The sequence below is a fragment of the Metopolophium dirhodum genome, chromosome 1 (genome assembly GCF_019925205.1).
Source record: "Metopolophium dirhodum isolate CAU chromosome 1, ASM1992520v1, whole genome shotgun sequence".
In the NCBI taxonomy this organism is placed as follows: Eukaryota; Metazoa; Arthropoda; class Insecta; order Hemiptera; family Aphididae; genus Metopolophium; species Metopolophium dirhodum.
This window is the reverse complement of record NC_083560.1, coordinates 11,915,071-11,936,859: the sequence shown is the minus strand read 5'-3', so window position 1 is coordinate 11,936,859 and position 21,789 is coordinate 11,915,071. Positions and strand designations below refer to the sequence as shown.

Here is a 21,789-nt window from a genome sequence, read left to right as displayed (position 1 = left end):
TTTCAGAATCTGACGTGACACTTTCAGAATTTGGTCCATTAGGTGGCGTCCAATTAATAAGCTTCGTTAGAAATTCCTCGGCCTTGTCATATGATACCAATTCATTTTTCCGATATGTTATCATACATTGCAATCTGTAACCACGAACACAAATGTAAATGCAATTGTATAATATAATATAAGACAAAGTATAATAATATTAGTTTTTAATCAAGTAGTGATGGAAAGTAGCGTAGATAATTACTAATAATTATGTTATACTACAGTATAAATAGTATAATATTATTTTACTTAAATTTTATTTACTGCGTATCAAAAAATATGAGCAGTTATAAAATGTTATCAAATACATTAACAACTAAGTATTACCCATTGGATTTCAAAAATATACTTGTACAGAATTTTTGAAAAGCATCCAGATCTGTCAGAAATACTAATTTGTTATGTCAGTAGAATAAGTTATAGATTTATATTGACTGAGAAAATTTGGGTAAGAAATTTAAAATAAACAGCTTATAAAAGTAATTACATTTAAAATAGTTCTAGTCAATTAAATAATATAGATCTGTCGTTTATATATACCTGTATAGTTTTTTATATTATGGGTAAACACCCTTTAATTTAATATATTAATATTATATAAAGAAACTCATAATATTACACACTATTTTAAAAATTAAAACACAAATGAGGACAAAAACAAATGAATCAGAACAAATAATTGCAAGGTTCAAAGTTGCAACAAAAGTATCGTGCTCAAGCTTTATACACACCACAATTTGAAAACAAAACTAATAGAATGATTAAAGTAGTTAAGTTAGATATCAAAAATTTTAAGTAAAAACTAAAAATGTATTCATGATTTGATTGAAATTAGATGCAATGGAATTCCTAGTATGTTCTTTAATAAGACATTGATTAATATTATTTATTATTAATATTATTTACATTCTTTAATAACACACTCTATTAAAACACATTATTTATCGAAATTAATTACGATCTTTGGGACCAAAAACAATGCGCAATCTATGGCATAAGTATAAAAACATCAAACAGGCCGACAATAAATTACTTTATTAAATGGATAACAGTATTAGGTAAATAAAACGTCTACTGTTCATAAAAACTGTAGAGTAAGATATAATATATGCATACAAAAAGATTGTTCATGCTACTATTTAAAAACAATGTTGATATTAAAAGTGGCAACAATAAATTGACGTGTCTCATAAGACAAAATGTGCAATTTAGAATATTTTGGTTGTGTGAGGATTTTTGTCATTAAATTAATTGAAACCGACAGTCAAATATATAACTGGACGACTTGTTCCGCGAAAACTGACAGTGGAAATTAAGATGTTAAGATCGAATATATTGTTTTGTTTTTAAATCGATATGTATTTGGATAAAACAAATCATTAGAATGCATTCTTAGCATTTACAATATAGGTAGTGCATTTTTTTGTTTTTAGTTCTACAAACAATAAAAATAATTACTTATTATAATTTCTTTTACATTTTTAAAAGAAAAACCTTTGGTGTCTTATACTATATAGGTACACTTGCCTGAATTTAGTGTCAACATAAATAGAATACAGATCTGCAACTTCTTGGTTCATATGACACAAACGAGTATTTGAATGGTTCAACTCATTGATTTGTCTGTTTAACTCCTCGATCACCAGGTAGTGACCATTCCAATAATCATCCAATTTTGATATATCTTTCTAAAATTATAAATGTAAAACATGTCAGGCACTGGATGCAAATATTTGGAATATTGCGATAATCTGTATACGAGTATAATATAGGTATATAAAAGACAAAAAATGTTTCTACCTACCTAGCTATGTCCTCTATGCATTCCTAAACCGTTCATCCGATTGCAATGTAATTTGGTACAGAGATAGATTAGATCTTCAGAATAAAGATAGGCCACATTTTTTTTCGCGAAAAAGGTAAATAAGAAGTCCAATGCGGGGAGGTTCTCAAACTGTGAGATTTACGATGGACATTTTTGTTTATAAATGGTTTCTATATTGGTTTTAATAATTATTATTTATTATTATTATTATTAATGTGATAGGCCTGTGTATTTATTTTAGTACTGAATATAATATAAAGTTTGAACCACGGTTTCAGTGGACCCATTTTTTGCAATTTTTTAATACTTAAGAGTTAAATTATAAACTTGCGTACGCACTACGCGGGGTCCCGATCTATCTATCTATCTATCTATCTATCTATCTATCTATCTATCTATCTATCTATCTAGGTTCCCTACCTGATAATATTATGGTGCTCGCATAATCAGAAGCGGACAATGCCGGTCGGGATGGCTCTAAGTTAAAATATAATAGATTCTAAAAAAGACATTGCTTCCACAGCGTTTACACCCAAAAGGAGTTGAACAATCACAAAAACCTAGCAATAGCAAAGCATTGCCATATCAGCTAGTATAAAATTAAAGTAGATATATTAATTAATAACATACCTTTATTAAATCAATTGTGCATAGGATTTGATCTCTGGTATCGAAGTCATGGTAATAAAAATGATCACCTAAAAACGATCGCAAACGATTTTCAATTGTATCAATATCGGTAGCCAAATCTTCTATTTTTTCGGTGTCAAATTCCTTTTCTTCTATAGGTACACAACTTTTCACGATACCTGAAAACAGACACGGATATACGATTAGTATTAAGTTAACTATACAATTGTGATAAACAGTAATTTTATTAACATAAAAAATGATTTAGAATATAGTTATTATCTTTTGTTATATTTAATTCAAATATGAAAAAAAAATCTGTATGTATATTGTATAGATATAGTCACATTGAAGAGGACATCAAATATCAATACACAAAATGAGCATTAGGCCTTACATTCTAAACACGCGTTTTTTTTACCTTTGACGTCTATTAAACAAGTCATAGTTTTATAGTTAAGTTCCGTCGTTTCAAATCCCTGGTCGTTCTGATGGAATTCGGGAGACTCGTCTTCGGACACATCGGAACCAGCTGAATTAAATATATCGTCCAGGCAACAGTTATCAACGCAGGAAGAACGTGTTTCGGCAGCGTTTGTATCTAATTCGAACCACTCCGACTCCATGTTGAACACCGGCGATTTTATATTGGACGTGCCACTGTCGTTGTCCATGTGGAATTATTATAATTTATATTTGTTACCTTCACAATTCGCACACAGTTATTCTTTTTCTACGAGTCCGCCAGCACTGTGGACTGCGGTGTAAATAGAACGGAATACACCACAAATATCTTTTCTACCGGTTCTAGGCCAGCGTATTCTGGGTTATTTTGCTATTGTCCACACAACGTAAACCAGTAAATTGAAATTTTTCTGCAAAATACATTAATACATTATAATATTTCCCAAGGTATTATTGAAACGCGCCCATTTTTATAGCATGGTAGGTCTATTTTGTATTTTTTTATTGTTACGTTTTTCTCGTTTTAACAATTGGAGCGTTACAAGTTGTAATTGTTTAAATCATTATTGCTACACACAGGGCTACTTCACTTTACATATAATTATAATATTAAGGATCGTCTTGTCAATATAACAGACCCTTGGGAAAGCAAATAGATAATATTAACAATATTATAACATTTTAGTATAGATCACAGATGGCAAAAAGGCCAACTGCAGAGAATTTCGATGCGAGGGTAAAATATATACAGTGGGAAGGTCCTCGGGCGTAGTATATCTTAATAGTCTGATTTGGAACTATGACAAAACTACAAGTATAACGGAAACACTGCATTGATCACAGAACAGGCCAGCTAAATGATGTAATACGTGTTAAGCCACGAATACAGATGCAAATACACGGTCATTCATGTAGGACCCCCACGGACCGTGTGAACGACACCACTTATCGATTTACCGTAAGGGATAAGAGAAGTAGAGAGAATTCCCTATGTAGAGAAAATCTATGTAAATCTATGTATAGATTCTCCTATATAAGAGATTCTTCAACGGCCAATTTTCAGGTGGCATTTTATAAAGCTATAGTGTAAGTACCTCCACGCCAGGCGATGTCTTAAACTTACTAATTGTACTAAGAATATTTCGATCAGTAATATTTTTGAATTAGAAAATAACCTAGTTAAATCGTATATTCTATAAACACTTAGATTATTCGTTGATCCGAATATTTTAATTACTCCTTGCAGTTGTAAACAAATTTAACGTCACTTGTGCAGCATCATAAAATACAGTGAAAAAACAGTCGCATATAATTTGTGCCAAAAAAAACTCCCCAAAAAAATGTATATACATATGTAACTTGCGGCACATCTAGAATAATTTTGGTAATTTGTGACAATTGGTTGTTGTTTGCGCCACATTAAAATAACTAAATAATTTTTTTTTAACAGATTAATATATTATTACGCTTATAACCATTGATCAATCAAGTTCATTTTAATGGTTACATTTCTAGAAAACGATTAAAATATACATAAAGTAAAGTAATAAATGTATATTAGTGCGTAATTTATATATATCAAATAAGTAAAATATTTCGATGAGTAATAATACCTATACAAATCAATACCTAATATTATAATTATTCGTTGTCCAATATATTGTTTTTTTAATGTTATTCATGTTTTACATGCCTAAAACAAATAAATTGTATAAAATAAATGTTTGATAGATAATAGCATTGACTATGTATTCATAAGTTCTTATTCATTACCTAACTTATTAGCTTTTGTTTTATAGTTGTAACTTAAAGATAAACTATTTCTATAAATTTTATCAGCTGATAAATTCCAACAATTGAAGTTGAAAGTGTGGCGCAGATTACATATTTCATTTAGTTTTCTGGAGTGCTTCAAATTACCTAAATTAATTTTTAGATGTGAAGCAAAATAAATGTTATATTTTTTATATTTTGGCGCAAATTACATACGCACTTAAATGTGCCTATTGGTGGAGAAAATTACAAGTAATACACTTGGTAAAAAATACCATCTCCCGAAAAAACTTTCAAGAGATCGTGTGTTAGGTACCTATTACTAATTTGTAATTATTAACAATTCTATCCTGTCCTGTCCTGTCATCGTAACCTGTACGTGGGTGTACGCACGCTACAAATTATTATCCTTATATTTTTCAAATCACGATACCGACGGATTACAACTATTTCGAGAGACCAATAGATGATAAATACACGAAAAATTCACGAAAAAATAAATGATAAGTCACGAAACGATCGAAATATAATGAAATCGTTGTAGTATTATGTCACAAACGATGTTGTTTAATAGATTTACGTATACATATTAACATTTAACACTTACCTATTTTATCGTGAACCGAATCTGATATCTGAATGACTGTCTACAGAGTGTGGCCGACGTGCAACGACAACTGACAATATTACGGACAAGGTACCTGGCGGCAGCTGCTCTGATGGCGACGAGTGGCAACGGCGAACGATATAATATTATTGTAACGGTGGCGACCCAAGGACGCGCGCGCTCTGTTGAAACCGCTGTCGAAATGCGCGCGCACGTTCATCTCGGCCTATCGGAGCGAAGACAACTGGTACCGTTTAGTGGCGACCCCTATAGTCGATGCCCGAAAACCCAGCCACCTGTGATAAGGTGTAACAATATCGAGTGCATTGGAACCTGTAGATCTTATACTACCTAGTTGAAGGTTTATGATTAGAACCGCAATACTATTTGGAACAAAATTAACGAAAAAAGTTCGTAGGACAACGAGTTGCATCTGCTATTTGTTATACCCTAAATTTCCCACCGTATATGTTACGGTGACTCCCTAATCGAGTGGTACTACCCTCGAGTTTTCCTACCCGAGCTGGCATATTATATAATACTAGCCGACCCGTCACAGCTTCGCCCGTGATTGGTTGTTTATTTTGCCTCCGGGCGATGATATGTATAATTTTTTTATTCAAATTTTATCGTTTAAAAGTCGTAGAAAACCCCTTGCAATTTTATATAGTGTTATAAATGTAATAACTAATAACATATAATAATAATAATAATAATCTTTACACGGACGGGCTCACGCAGGAATTCGACGGCGGCGTAGGTATGCGGTGACAGACCAGTCCAGTGCGGGCGTAGTGGGGACCGCCGACGGGCGCGCCGGTTGGACTCACGGGACAGGTGCAGGCTCCGGTGCACTGAGGAAACAATAATTACACTCACACAAACACAACTATACGAGCGGGGCGCGCCAGGGGTTCCCAAAAAGTAAAGAGTTTATAGTCCTCGTCCGTTGTGCACACCACCGGTTGTCGCGGTTCAGGCGCGTATGAGTACATTGGCTCCGAGACTATTATAGTGCACATAGCGCCTAAATATAACGAAAAAATATTATTTTACATCACAACAGTTTGTGCGCGCGTGTACAGACTACAGTGACGTAGGTAGGTACCTAGGTATTATTGTCACGGTGCCGTTTAGTATTTCGTTGCGACCTCCGTCTCAACAGCACCGTACTATAAACCGTCACTATATCATTATTATACGCGTCGAATAATTTTATTATAGGCACGTCCTGACGCACACCGCCGTTTACAGCGTAAGTATTTTATAGTCGGTGATTGCCGCCCGCGCATTGTTCACGCGGTCACCGTCTCGCAGGTGAGCGGCCGGTCAGTATTATAGGACTCGAGCGTTTCGTCGCCGTCTTCCGCACTCGTACGCGTACATCCGGTGTTCGCGGCGACATTTTCCGTCATGCCGTTGCTGTCCGTTGTACGTCAACGCCACCGCCGCAGCAGCGTCATGCCGTTGCCGTCGTCGGTACCGTACTCGGGTTCTTTGGTCTCGCTGCTGGTCGTTGTCGTCTTCACCACTATGATACGGTCGTCCGCCGAGTCGTACCGCGTGGACAAGTACTCACTGCTAATGCCCAACGTCCGGCCCAAAAAGGTGAGTAGGTGGTGCGGGCAAGAACAAACGGGCGGGGGGGGGGTTAAACCCCCTCCCCCCCGAAAATTATTAATTATGATTTTATAGGAGTAAACGTGGGAAAATGTATAACCTAACCACTCTCCCACGTCCGAAAAAAAATTTTTGTTTCCGCGCCTGAGTGAGCATTATGTACCTATCTACATATTTTGTGGATCGATGAAAGATAAAATAAACGATATTACAATATTAGAGTATCACAGGCCACAGTAATAATGAGTTAGGTATACAATTTCGATTTGAACTGTGAAACACGCACAATACTATAAGTAAAGTAAATATTACAAAATTTCACCAATTCAAGTGTGTCCTGTAAAAAATATAAATTATAATACATAATAAGTTTACGAACTACGAGACATACCAACCTCTATACACAATATTTATTTATGACCCACTGCACAAAAACAATACGGTCATAATTCTGGGTAGGTACTGCCTAATTTACTATACTCCTAAACTGCTGTTTTACTAAACTAGGGCCGCAGCAGTGGTAAATGACGCAAATTACTTTTTGACTGCCTTAATGTAAGACAAAATTATGGGCCCCAATTTCTAAGCAATAAATTAGTAATTATACTAAATAACGGTAATATATTAAGTGCGTCCTATCTTTCACCTCTTTCTCCAACCACATGTCAGTAGACAAAAATAATAAAACAATAAGTATTTTAAAATTTTATGAAATTTCCATGAAATATTTCATTTCTATGGAAAAAAAAATGTTTATTATATCTAAAAGTCTGTAGGTAGTCACCAACTTGCAAGTGAACATTTTTAAAAGTTAATTTATTATATAAAACAATGAAAATATTATGGAGGTAACATTATAGTTATATTATTATATAATGTAGAAGTTGTTTGACAAATCTATAATACCTATAGCAAATTTAAACATAGCCTTTTAACTCTTAAGTTACAAACTCATAAGCTAACTCAACATCATAAGCATGTTATATAACTCGCATAAAAAAATGTTTTAGGTTTTTTTTTATTTATTTCTTAATATTTTAGGTAGGTAGGTACCTACTTAATATTGCAAATTGTTTCATAATTATTTAAAACTATAATATATTTATAATTGTGGCAGCCAGGCGCGGATTCAGGGGTGGGAGATACATGAAATATATTACGCAAATACATCAAATTTTCACGAAATGTTTATATTAACATTTTCTATACACGATAAAATTTTCAAATTAATTTGTCTTGTTTTGAGTTGTTTACGGACATTTTCAGTTTCTATTTTTTTTAGTTTTTTTTTCTATAATTGTCAATTGCATTTTAAAGATTAAACATTTAAGAGGACGCTACACATGTATAAATTCGTCCGTAAAAACCGTTTCACGCGGGATAGAACCACTCAAGTTGTAGCGATAGTTAAGACTCCAAATTAATATACAATATAGTTGAGAACATTATCTGTGAAATATCGTTTTTATTTTTTTAATATCACTTATACGAAAAAAGTTCTCATTATTTCAAAATCCATTATTTTTGTGTTTTTAAAACTTGAATAACTTTTTTTGTAGTTCCGATATCGAAAAAATAAAAACGATATTTCACAGAAAAATGTCTCCTTTTTATGTGATGAAAATGTCGTTTCTTAGTTATGACTGTAGCCTTCTTGGTTCTTTCCCGCGCGAAACAGTTTTCACGTAGAGATTTCAATTTTATTAAATAATTTTGGCTGTAATGTGCTGCTGCCTACGGTCGTTGCGACATCGAATACGATTTCCCCCTCCATGATAAACTAAAATTATATTTGTCTATATCGGCGATCAGCGCGCCCGCGCGCGTAATAATTTCCAGGAATATTTTAGATATTATGTAATAATTTAATTTAATTTATTGTATTTTACGTGTTTCCAATACGTAATTGCTGGATAATTCTAAAATTAAAATACACACTGATACTGTTATAATATTAGGTATATAGGTAATCGTACAATACAAATATAAGCACACTTCCTAATTGCTATAATATACCTAGGTACCTACCTACTATGTGCGGGCAATATTCAGCAAATTACTTTTAGTAGGGTCTTGGGTGTTTGTTTATTCAACAGTATTGATTCATCAAAACTTGTCAATTTAATTTTAGTCATTGTTTTTAACTGTTTTAATTAAATTACAAAAAAGTGTTAGTGTTTTAATGTGCGTTTTCGTGTAATTTATTTTGTGTGTTAACGTATTTAAATGTTTGGTTGCAACTGACTAATATTTATAATGTCACCAACAAAATTACGTTCAAAAAAACGAGCTACTGGAAAGAAAGCAGTTAGTAAGCGTATGAAAAATATTAAACTCAAAAAAACGTAAGTAAAACATTTTAATTAATAATAATCCGTCTTATGACTTATTTCAGTACCAGGTTTAGATACTTGCAGGTAAATAATTATAGTATTGGGATTGGGATCAGGAGATTATTATTTTTGTTATATTTAAATGATTGTTAGATGTAATTATTTTAGTGAACGTCTATTACTACTACCAGCTAATGGATTAGATGACATGCCTGAAAATCCTGCCACGGACAATTTAGACGGAACTCTAGAATCTTCTAATTTTGAGTACCTATACATTATTACATTACAAATACATATAAAATTGTTTCCTGAAAATAATAATTACGTTTTAGTGAGTCAAAATTAACTTTTCACGTCGAAGATACATGTAACGATACATCTTTTATTTGGAGCTCACCGTCAACGTCGAGGTGAATTAACTAATTTATTTAATTCAAATATAAAATGAAATATTTACCAAGACTTATATTATATCTGATACAAAAACATTTATTTTTTATTTTTTGAGTGAGGCCATAGCTATATAGATATTTTTTAAATAATTGCCATAAATAAATATGAAAACTACGAACTATTTATTATATATATTATTTAGGATACCTACGTGATACGTTTTAGTGTTTAACGAATAGTTTTGATTTGTCTTGGAACATTTCACATTTTTAAGTTATTCTAACTTGTTAACAAAAAGTGTAATCTATTAAACTATGTTATATTTAAATAAATTTAGGAGAACAACTTTATTAGATACACCAAATTCTGATCAATCCAGGCCGAAACTTTTAATTGAACTTCCACAACATAATTTGTCTTGTACTAGTTTGAGTGAAACATTCGATACAGACGAAATCATGGCTCATAATTTAGAAACTGATTATTCAATTTCTAACGATACTACTGTTTCCAAGTATGAAAAGATTAGAAGTTGTTTTGAAAAAATAAAATAAAGTACCTATACACATTTCTATGTTAATTTTATTTACAGTTTACTTGAAGGACGTAGAATAGTCGATATTAGCTATGTGTTTGAGCAAATACAAAGTATTCGTCATGACAAATTTGACTGTTCTTTCTTAGATATGGTATTCCAGCATGAGTGTCGCAGAGGGTATACATCAGTGTTTACATTTAAATGTAAAATGTGTAATTTTGAATGCACTATATATTCAGAGAGAACAGTACAGTCAAATTCTTTAGGAATAAATAAAGCTATTGTAAATGGCAGTTTAGCTATTGGTAACATATATAATACATTATTTAAATATTTAACTTAAATATTATAATATAACATTGTCCATAACATTGTACCATTCTAAATCATGTAGGAATTGGCCATGCTCAATTAAGCGAACTCTCTGCTGCAATCGAGTTACCAAATATATCATCGACGTCTTATATCAAACATCTTTCGATGCTTGGTGACGATGTAAAAGATTCTGCCTTAGAAGAGATGATAATGGCAGGTAATGAAGAGCGGCAATTAGCAATAGACAGTAATAATTTAGACACGGATGGTACTCCCATGTGTACTGTAATTGCAGATGGTCAGTGGTCTAAGCGAAGTTACCGAACAAAATATAATGCTTTTTCGGGAGCGGTAATAAACTTTTTATTATGTTATTCTTACTTTTTATTGTTATCAATACGATAACATGATAATTATTTAAAAAAAATATATTGTATTAATCAAATAATTTTTTAAGTATAGGCTGCAATAATTGGTTATAAGACTAAAAAAGTTTTATTTGTGGGTGTACGAAACAAATACTGTTCTGTGTGTCAGAGAGCCCGCACAAAAAAGGAAGAACCATCAAAACACAACTGTTTTTTAAATTGGAGTAAGACATCGACATCAATGGAAGCTGATGGAATCGTAGAAGGGTTTATGAACAGTATAAATATGCATGGGTTAAAATTCAATAAATTAATTGGTAACCAATAACACTTACAATATTTAGATAGTTTAATAGTTTTGCAATTATGTAGTTTTATTATTTATGAAAACATTTTAGGTGACGGTGATAGTAGTGTAACCAAACGGTTAAATGAGACGTTACCTTATGGAAACGACTTCACGATTAAAAAAATTGAATGCAGAAATCACCTTCTGCGTAATTTTGCTACTAAATTAACAGCACTAACAAAAAATATTAGTTACCCGATAGTTATTCGTAACTTCATAAAGTCAAAAATATTACGTTTTCGGTCTGATATAACTAAAGCTATTTCATATCAAAAGAGACGTGATTTGCCGCTCAATCAAAAAGTTGCAGGTTTTTATTGTTATAATTTACAAAAATTACCCTTTTAGTTATTAATTATTATTTAATGAGAATAATGAACTTTTTATTTTTATTTCTATTAGCACTGAAACAGGATATTTCTAATAGTCCGTATCATCGGCTAGGACAACATAATGGATGTGCAAACTACTTTTGTCAAGGAAGCAAAAGTGGTGAGCCTAATTTGGTCCCAGGTGCTGAAGAGAGTGGTTTAATGGGAGAAATTAGAAAAATTGTGTATCGCTTATCAAACAATGCAGAAAGTTTAATTGAAGACGTTGATAATAACCCTTGTGAACAATTAAACAGTTTGATTAACAAGTATATCGGTGGGAAGCGAATTAACTTTACACAAAGTCATAATTATCAAACACGAATAGAAGCTGCAGTTGTAGCTTTCAATTCTAAAAACTATTTACGTACGATACAAAAAAAAATTACAACTAAAAGTCCAGGTAAGATTAATAATTATTAAATAAAATTATATTATTATTTATTAGATTCTGATCGGAGCAATGAAAATGTATTGATACAATGGTCTATATGACCTGTGTTTTTTTATTATTATTTATGAAAGTATCATTAATAGGTGGTTGCTTTCTACAAAATACTTCATGTTTTACGTCCAAGTAATTGTAAACTTTTTATTTTTCACTCTATGTTGAATTAGAATTTTCTATAAACCCTACAATTTTTAAAATATTTTAAATCATGTTGAACTATTTATAGGCATATGACATTTTCAATTTTCATTAGTTTTTTTTTAATTTATGGCGATAAAAAAATACCTATTTGATTGGTCGAAAAACTCGAAAATGTAATAAAGGTTCATTGTAAGTTTTTGTCTGTGGAAATTAAAAAAAAAGTTGAGATCATTCATAGATTTTTTATGAGAGTTTGAAGTTTAAATTTTTACATCATTGGATATTCACCCGATTTCTCTTCTAGCGATTTTCCTATTTTGTTGTAATTCAAAAACGAATAATTTTAGGTACTTGAAATGTACACCAATAATATATAAACACTGTTTTTTTTATATAGTTTATTAATATAACAATGAATATTTATTTACTACAGGGAAATTTGCCAAAAAATATATGAGTAATATACAACGAATAAGAGATAATACTTTTAACAGAAGGAAAAGATTATTCTCGTCAGGTATAAAGCGACCAAAAACGAAATTTTCGTCGAGTGCTGCTGACAATAATTATGGGTTAGCCGAGCCATTGCTTGATGTAATAGATGATGAAGAACTAATAAAAAAAAAAGATATATTTCTCGAAAAATTATATAAAGTAGACAAAGACCAACTAGAATATTTGACGAGAGAACAAAACCACAGTCAAAAATGGTTTAGTGAGCGAAAGAAGAGACTTACAGCTTCAAAATTTGGCGATGTATGCAGAATGAGAATAAACACAAGCTGCAAGGTCAAAGTTCATAACATGTTATACAAGTCATCGATAACAAGTAAAGAAATGACACACGGCGTTGAAAATGAATCTTTGGCGAGAACACGGTTTCAGGACTTGACAGGAATGACCGTAAAATTATGTGGACTTTTTACGGACAATGAATATCCATATCTAGCTGCAAGTCCAGGTAAAATACATTATTTTATATTACATTTTTATTAAAATTTAAATACCCAGAGAATTCTTTGGCCAAGTAGACATAGGTATTCCTTTAATAATTTAACTATTATTTTAAATAAAATTTTGAACATTTTTAGACGGATTAATTGATGACAACGCGATTGTTGAAATTAAATGTCCGTATACGGCGAGAGACACAAATAATGCAAAAGAAGCAATTGAAAGTAAACTTGTAAGTAATACATGTTATGAAAATAATTATATTTTAAATACATTTTTATTTTTATTAGTTATAAATTATAACATATTTTTTACATATTTGTTACACCTGCAGTTGCAATACTGTATTATAAATAAAGACGGAACCATTAAATTAAAAAAAGAGCATCCGTACTTTTATCAAATAATTGGTCAGTTACGGATAACCGGGAGGAATATTTGTTTTTTTGTAGTTCATACAAACAACTGGACACATATAGAAAAAATTATTTATGATTGTCAATTTTGGGAAACTAAAATGGTTAATAAACTTAAAAAGTAAGAATTATATAAGATAATTTAAACTTTAAAGTGTTAATTTTCTATCGATTGATCCCTATTATATTGATGTGTGTTTTTTAGGTTTTATTTGGAATGTATTTTGCCAGAAATAGTTGACCCATTGTACGGAAGGCGGTTACAAATAGCAGACATACGAGAACCATTCCATATATTAAAAGCACAGGAAGAAAAAAATAAAACAAAACGTTATTTGTTAAAAATTAAATAATTAATTAAACCTATAAGTTACCTAAATACCTAACAATGTTAAATTATATTATTTTATTATATTATGAAACATAAATTTCGAATAATAACCCTCTACAACTACTACACATTATAATAAAATATATTTTTGGATGCTCGCGTGAATCCTTTCTTTGCAATTCGTAAATCGTGGGTATAAAAGGATTTAAGCGGCATCATTATTTAGCGACATTAAATAAGATAAATACCAGGTAGAAAGGATTTTATAAATAATAGATGTGTATGATACATGCTTACACAAAAATGGTCATATAAAAAGTATATGTGGTAACAGGAACACGTCATACAAAATTATAACGTAAAATATACGGAAATTCGCAATACATATTATTTTTGCTTACAAGAAACCCAACATTTATTTATTTGGGTAATATTAGTTTAGGTTGTTGTTATAAATTAAATAAGTATTAATTACTATATTATATACCTTTTTGTATTAAGTAATAGTATCTAATAATGCAATAAATACAAATTGCATAGGTACCTACGCGCGGATATTATAAAACATTACAGCGGCATTAAAACGTATATGAATTTCACGCAATCAGTCACAGACGAAGGGTCAGACAATAATAAACATCGCTTTCGAATAAGTAAAATCGTCTGCCGGCCGCCGCCTTAGAGTAGTGGGCGTGGTTAAAACGTCGCGTACTTGCGGATCGCGAAAACACTTAACAGCGCGTTCTCTCGGCCGTTCTATACGTTTCACTTTATGTGTAGCGTCCTCTTAATATAATATATTGTTACAATGGCAGTTGACAAATATTAAAAATACAGTCACAGTTCAAATGTTGACAAAATACGTAAAAATCACGAAAATGTACAAATTATTTAGAGTTAGAAATTCATAAAAATTATTATTTTTAAATCTAATATAAGAAAACTTAATACAAGATTCTTCATAAGTATGTCTACCATTTGATTTGCTCGTAGACATTTTTTTTTTTTTGATTAAGGTAGACAAACTTGTGAGGAATCTTGTATTACATTTTAAAATCTTAGATTTAAAAGTAGAATTTTTATGAATTCTCAACTCAAAATAATTTTGTAATTTTTGTCAAGATTTGAACTTAACATGCTTATAAATAATAACTGTGACTAAGGATTTTTAATGTTTTTCAAATGCCATTGTAAAAATATAGTAGGAGCCTTGTATTAAATTTTCAAGCTTTTTTACCAAACAAATATAGTTTTATTGACATTTATAGAGAAAAAGACTAATAAAATTGAAAACAGAAAATGTTCCTAAACAAATCAAAATATTTTGAAAATTTTATTGTGTAGGTATAAAAAATGCAAATATAAACGACTGGTGAACATTTCATGTATTTACTTCCATTTGTTGTAGAGTTACACCAAAAACCAAAATCGATTTTGTGAAAAACTGATTTTGCGTAAAAATCTCGTTTTTTCTTAATTTTAATGTTGTTTTTTTCTGGGGATTTTGAAAACTATTGGGTATTTTAAATTTCGACCTCCCCAATGCACAAACAATATTCACTTTCCCATCGAACAGGATACTAAAGTAATATATCATAACTTATATTATATTAAATACCTATATTTGATGATATCATTGTGAATAAAGTAATTTATTTTACTATTAGGCTTTAGTACAACAGTAGGTAAAATTAATTTATAAAAAAATTTCATAAATTGAAAAATGTTGTCAAAATTTGAACTTTAAATACTTATAAAAAAAAATTGCGCTTATGGATCTTTAATATTTATCAACCGCTATTTTAACAACTTATAAGGAACTTTGTGCTAAATTTTCAAGCTTTTTTATAGAACAAATACATTTTTCTTAAAATAATTTTTAATATAATAAAAAACTATAAAAATTGAATATTTTAAATGTTATCACGTAAAAAAAACGATAAAATAATCATTTGATGTAGATATCAATTACCTACTGGTTAATAGATTTTGAATTATGACAAAATAAGAAAATCTTATGGCAATTTGTTAAATTACGGGTCCAAATTAAAACTGGTAAAAATTTAATTTGAATTCCTTGTATTTTTTTTTTTTGTTAAATTTAGGAAAACTTAAAGTTAATTTTGATTAAGAGTGAATTGACCTTTTATAAAATGTAAAGGTAAGATTATTATCTAGGCAACGAAATAGGGTTTTCTATTATATTTAAGTTTTAAATCGAGTTATGAGTTTTTTAAAATTGTGAATTGTTTATTCATCTTAAAATACTCATAACTCGCTTTAAAATTAAAATATAAAAAAACATACGAGATGTCCTAGATAATAACCATACCTTTAAATTTTATAAGAGGTCATAATTCACCCTAATTTTTAAACTAATGGAGCTAAATGTGATCTGCTAAGTGTAAAACTTGCTATGTTACGCACTTGAAGGACGGAGACAACAATTAGTGTATAATTGTGCAGCATCCTCTTGATTTATAACCATTAATATATTATAGTAATTTGTACACCTTGGTTGATAATCAATAAGTTATATTAAAAAATCATGCTCAACAACTACTGTACAGCAGAGCGGTATACCCACTACCAACTTGTTCACCTTTTTATAATTTATTATTGTAGATTTACTTAATATGACGAATTAAAAATGATTCATAATATGTTTGTAGATGGACTTGTATTTGTGCACTCCTATTAGGATAGATCCAAGCAAGTCTTACTTTATTGGTAAGTGTAACAATTTTAACAATAAAATAATAGTAAGTTGTATTTAATATTTTTTATTTGTTTTTAATTGTTCTCGTTGATTAAAGTACTCGTATATTTTAGTTAATTTATTTTACTAACAATGGTAGGTAATTTTCTGTATATCTGTAAACTACCATATTATATATATCGATGGCTTAATTCAAAAATGTCGTATGTAAAAAATAATGAATTCTACAGTAGAGCCAATTCAATGATTTTAATTTTGTATGTATCACTGAAGAGACTGTGCAATAACTAAACCAAATTGAATAGTTGTGATGCACTGCTTATTTACCCTGTCAATAGTATATAAGAACTATTTATGAGTATAAGACATTTTAAAGATAAATAAATTAAAACTGCACTTAACACATTGATTTAACACACACCCAATATGGCGGGAAAAAATTCATAGACGGTAAAAATGTTGTAAGTGCTCCTCACTGAACACATTATTGCAAAACTTAGTGCACAATTATAGGAATTAACACATTTTAGAAATAACAATATTTATTAGTCACATAATAGTCCGCGATCTATTGACTTAGATATGTACGATATCACTTACCACATATTTGTGCAAACATACAATTATTACTATTCTTATACTATTATGCACTCGACTCATTTTCGTCAAAAAATGTACTTACAACATTTTTGAATTAACTCATCGATATATGTTATAGGACATAGGAGTTGTTAATAATATTAATAATTAATTGAAATCTATAACAGAAATTATTTTTCAGTAGCTTAAAAGTTTGAAAGTTATTTTTGTTTCATATACTTTTTTTTACGTACAATGAATTTTTCCTTTTTTAGTCGGTTTTGAGCCAAAAGCTCAAGGTAATACATCACACCATATGTTACTTTATGGGTGTTCAGAGCCCGGAAGCGATGATCGTGTTTGGTAAATAACACCCTCCAAGCTTGTTATAAATTATAATTATCAAATATTATTTTCTTTTTCTTAATTTTTAAGGAATTGTGGAGGAATGGAAATGCCATCATCAAGTAAACATAAGGGAGGATACATGCATTCAAACCCATGCAAATCAGGATTTAATGTTCGCATTTAATATTGCAACTGAATATTTTTCGATACATAATAATAACACAATATAATGTCCTCAGATAATGTACGCTTGGGCTCGTGATGCACCAACCTTGAAACTTCCAAATGGTGTTGGCTTTAAAGTCGGAGGTGATTCACAGATCAATTTTTTAGTTTTACAGATTCACTACCATAGGATGTTTGAAAGTTAGTATTAAATATGTGCAGAACAGAATTACATATTATAATCTCTCGAATTTTTTTTAATTACTCGACCATAGTCGAGTGAGCACAATTTGTTCTAAATGTTTGAAATCACAAACATTTAGCTCGAATTATACATTTATACGTCATCATAATGACACATTACTATAACACCGAATTTTAATGTACCCACAATTTATTTAATTTATAGATGACGAAACCGACAACTCTGGGATATATTTGCACTACACAGAACAACAGTAAGATAATATAATATTTTCTTTTACGTCTATTTAAATTTTTTATAATACCTATACATCTAAGCAATATAATATTATTATTATTATTAACTTACCGTAGAACGGTGCAAAAAGGTACATAATAGGCAATACTATAAAATTAATCATTGTGACATACCATTGTGACATTACATGTGTATCAAAATATATTAATATACGTAAAGTTTTAAATTCTCATGAAATATAGTTTTGAATTACAACATAATAAATTGCATTGTTATTGTTTGTTTAAATATCTAATTTTAACTACATTTTGACTTAAAATGTTTACGAAAAAAAATTGTGCTTGTATAGATTGGTTCCGTATGAACTACTTATGCAGAACCTAATTACATTTTCAAACCTTAGCTATATAAAAATTGAACATTTTATACAATTTCACCAATAAAATAATTTTCAAATGTTCGTAACTTTAAAAAAATTTGAACTTGTCATGCTAAAAAAAAAAATTCCTACGTATGTATTTTTAATATTTTTCAACTACTATTTCAATAACTTATGGTTATGAGGAATATAATGATTATTTTTCTACAGATTAGATAAACAAGCCGGAGTATACTTACTAACTACAAACGGAATAATCCCCCCAAATTCGATCGAACACATGGAAACATCGTGTCCTCTCAAAGAGATTGGTAAAGTCATACATCCGTTTGCGTACAGGGTCCACACCCATGAACTTGGTATGTATTACACAATATGTGCTTGGTACACATTTTATTTTCATGTTAAAAATACATATACATAGTACACTATACAACTCAGTTACCTACTTTACTCAATAGTCAATACATATATTAAAGTTCTGTTTGTGGAAGATCAATGATCCAATTGTCTAGTTTCATATGTCTACCAAACAAAGTTAAAAAATATGCATAGGGTACTCCGTAGTATGGGTAATTTAGTTATACAGTGTACTATATACTATGTACCTATATCACAACAAATGTCAATTTATTTTTTATTTATATAGGTAAAATTGTAGCTGGTTACAGAGTGAAAAATAGTAACGGAGTACAAAAATGGGATCTGCTAGGAAAACGAGATCCCATGACTCCACAAATGTTTTACCCAATTGAGAACAATATTACCGTCGAGTCTGGTGATATACTGGTGAGTAGTTTTTGAAAGTCAACTACCTGTGATGGATATTTTCAAGCCTGGGAAAGTTAATGATAATTTTTAACCGATCGAGTTAAGTTAAGTTTATGGAAAACATTTTAAAAAGTTTAAAGTTAACTGTTACCCTAATTTTTATAAACTCAGTTAAGTATAAATAAATAAATAAATAAATTATTTATGGCTAAAATATTTTATTATATGTTCTTGAGAATTGTACATTTGTGATTTGTACCTAATAAGATAATATCATATTACTTATTAGTTATTAGTATTTATTAATTATTATTAAAACAATATGCTCGTATGCCGCAGTATGGTATGGTATGTATATATCTAATCTTTATATAAAATATATACCTAAATGGCTATTGCTATAATATGTATTTACTGGTTAATGGAACAAGAAATTAATTTACCTATATTTATAATTTCCTATTCTAGTAAATGGTTATGTAAATAATATGCAACATCAATAATAATTTTTATATTTATAATATGTACTATTTAATTAATTATAAATTAACTTAACTTGAATTTGATTAAAAGTAACTCATTGTTTATTAAGTTTATATCAATTAAAATAAGTTAAGTTCAAAATTAAATTCATGAAAATTTAATTTTAAAAAGTTAAAATTAACTTAACTTTAACTTTTTAACTCGTTTATGCCCAGGCTTGGATATTTTACTATAATATTATGTATAACCGCCACGCAACGCCTATTTCCGATAATAACGTTTTTGAGAAAAAATAATTTTTACTTAGTTTCAATTTGTTAAAAAAAAACTTTTTTATTAAAAAAATTGTATTTTTTATCATTATAATTTTTTAATTTTTTTTTTCTTTTTTGAAAGACAACATAGAGTTTTAATTTCATATTCAAAAGCAGAATATTTTTCTAAGTATTTTGATTCATAAAAATTGAATTTAGAGCTAGTAGTTTATGAGTTATAACTTACAAATATATTTAATGACGGGCGGAGAGGAGTGGTACGGGATTACCCTGCAAAATGTTTGTCCACTACTCCCGTCAAAATTTTAAATTGCTACTTATAACTCATACACTACTCGTCCTAAATTCGATTTTTATGTATCAAAATACTTAGAAAAATATTCTGCTTTGGAACATGAAATTAAAACTCTGTTGTCATTCAAAAAATTAAAAACTTAAAAAAATATAAGGTTAAAAATTATTATTATTATTATAATTTTTTAATAAAGACATTAATAATTTTTGAAATAATGAGTGTTTCGTGATAAATGGATCACCTTTATATATAACTTATACGTTTGGTATACTTATACATAATTGTCTATAGGCTGCCAGGTGTACAATGGAAAGCAGGCGAAACACCTACACTAGAATTGGGTAAGATCGACGCGGCTCATCAAGTATAATCCAGTTACTGTGGTTAATATTCCAATAATTATTTAATTTGTTCATAGCACGACAAGCGACGATGAAATGTGCAATTTTTACCTGATGTACTGGGTAGAGGGGACTGAACCTTTGGAACAACACATCTGCGTGTCGGAGGGATCTCCGCATTATTATTGGTACAGGGATCCAAATCTAACAAACATACCGGACGAAGAAGTGTAATATTAATATAAACGCAAATAAACAAAATGGTCAAGTGTAATTATCGATTCTCTGTTTTTTTGTTTCAAAATCTCGGTATTCAATTTATGAGTATCTACCTATAGGTTAGGTATACACGTCCTTCATTATACCAATATTCCTTTTTATTTTAAAGTTGCTTATTGTTATTTATTTTAATTATTATACTATTTTACAATTGAGTAGGATACCTATTATTTATACTAATTAGAGATGTGGATTTTACGTAAAAAATGTTTTTGGTAATTTACCAAATTTACGGTAAAATTGGTAAATTTCTATTAAAATTCAATTTATAGTGTACCTATGAATTGTTTCAGAATATTATGTAAAGAATGCAAGATAAATATAAAACAACTAATAAAGTATAAGTATTTAATACCTTTATTAAAAATAACTATTGGTAATTATTAATTATAGTATAATATAAAATAAAAATAAATCGTGGTAACCAAATACACCATATCACAATAATTCGCATCACGTATAACTGTCATTATCATCTTATAAAAAACCTGATTTGTATTATAGTCCTAATATCTTAATAAAAAATACAATAACATACAAATAGAATGGTCACTCAACTGGTTGAGCGGTAAAAAAAATGTTAATTGTAAATTTTTTTTGTAAATTTACTTTACCGGTAAAATTTTACATGGTAAATTTACGAGACTCACATCACTAATACTAATATTATAAAGAGGATTTATTTGTTTGTAACGAATAAACTCAAAAACTCTTTCACAGATATAAATCTACATTCTTACATTCTTTGCGAGTGTCATGGACATAAATTTAGTCCGAGAAAGTTATAA

At 29.6% G+C, this 21,789-nt stretch overlaps 3 protein-coding genes across 3 annotated transcripts; 2 read left to right on the top strand and 1 right to left on the bottom strand.

The window, feature by feature from the left end:
* Nucleotides 1–1,523: 1,523 nt before the first annotated feature.
* LOC132934212 (uncharacterized) lies at nt 1,524–3,171 on the bottom strand. Its single transcript, XM_061000488.1, has 3 exons — nt 2,919–3,171; nt 2,498–2,676; nt 1,524–1,730 (listed from the first exon to the last, which is right to left on the bottom strand). Exons 1-3 carry the CDS (start codon nt 3,169–3,171, stop codon nt 1,524–1,526), a joined length of 639 nt encoding a protein of 212 aa, XP_060856471.1.
* A 3,584-nt stretch (nt 3,172–6,755) lies between these two features.
* LOC132953094 (peptidylglycine alpha-hydroxylating monooxygenase-like) lies at nt 6,756–20,956 on the top strand. The gene is made up of 10 exons (XM_061025680.1): nt 6,756–6,950; nt 16,598–16,655; nt 17,499–17,586; nt 17,659–17,743; nt 17,811–17,937; nt 18,146–18,194; nt 18,768–18,916; nt 19,207–19,346; nt 20,673–20,722; nt 20,800–20,956. Exons 1-10 carry the CDS (start codon nt 6,756–6,758, stop codon nt 20,954–20,956), a joined length of 1,098 nt encoding a protein of 365 aa, XP_060881663.1.
* On the top strand, nt 11,998–13,932 carry LOC132933471 (uncharacterized; the record flags this gene model as incomplete). The annotated part of the gene is made up of 5 exons (XM_060999743.1): nt 11,998–12,035; nt 12,658–13,185; nt 13,316–13,410; nt 13,513–13,715; nt 13,800–13,932. Coding segments are annotated over exons 2-5 (939 nt in total), but the record flags the coding sequence as incomplete, so codon positions are not given.
* Nucleotides 20,957–21,789: the final 833 nt, after the last annotated feature.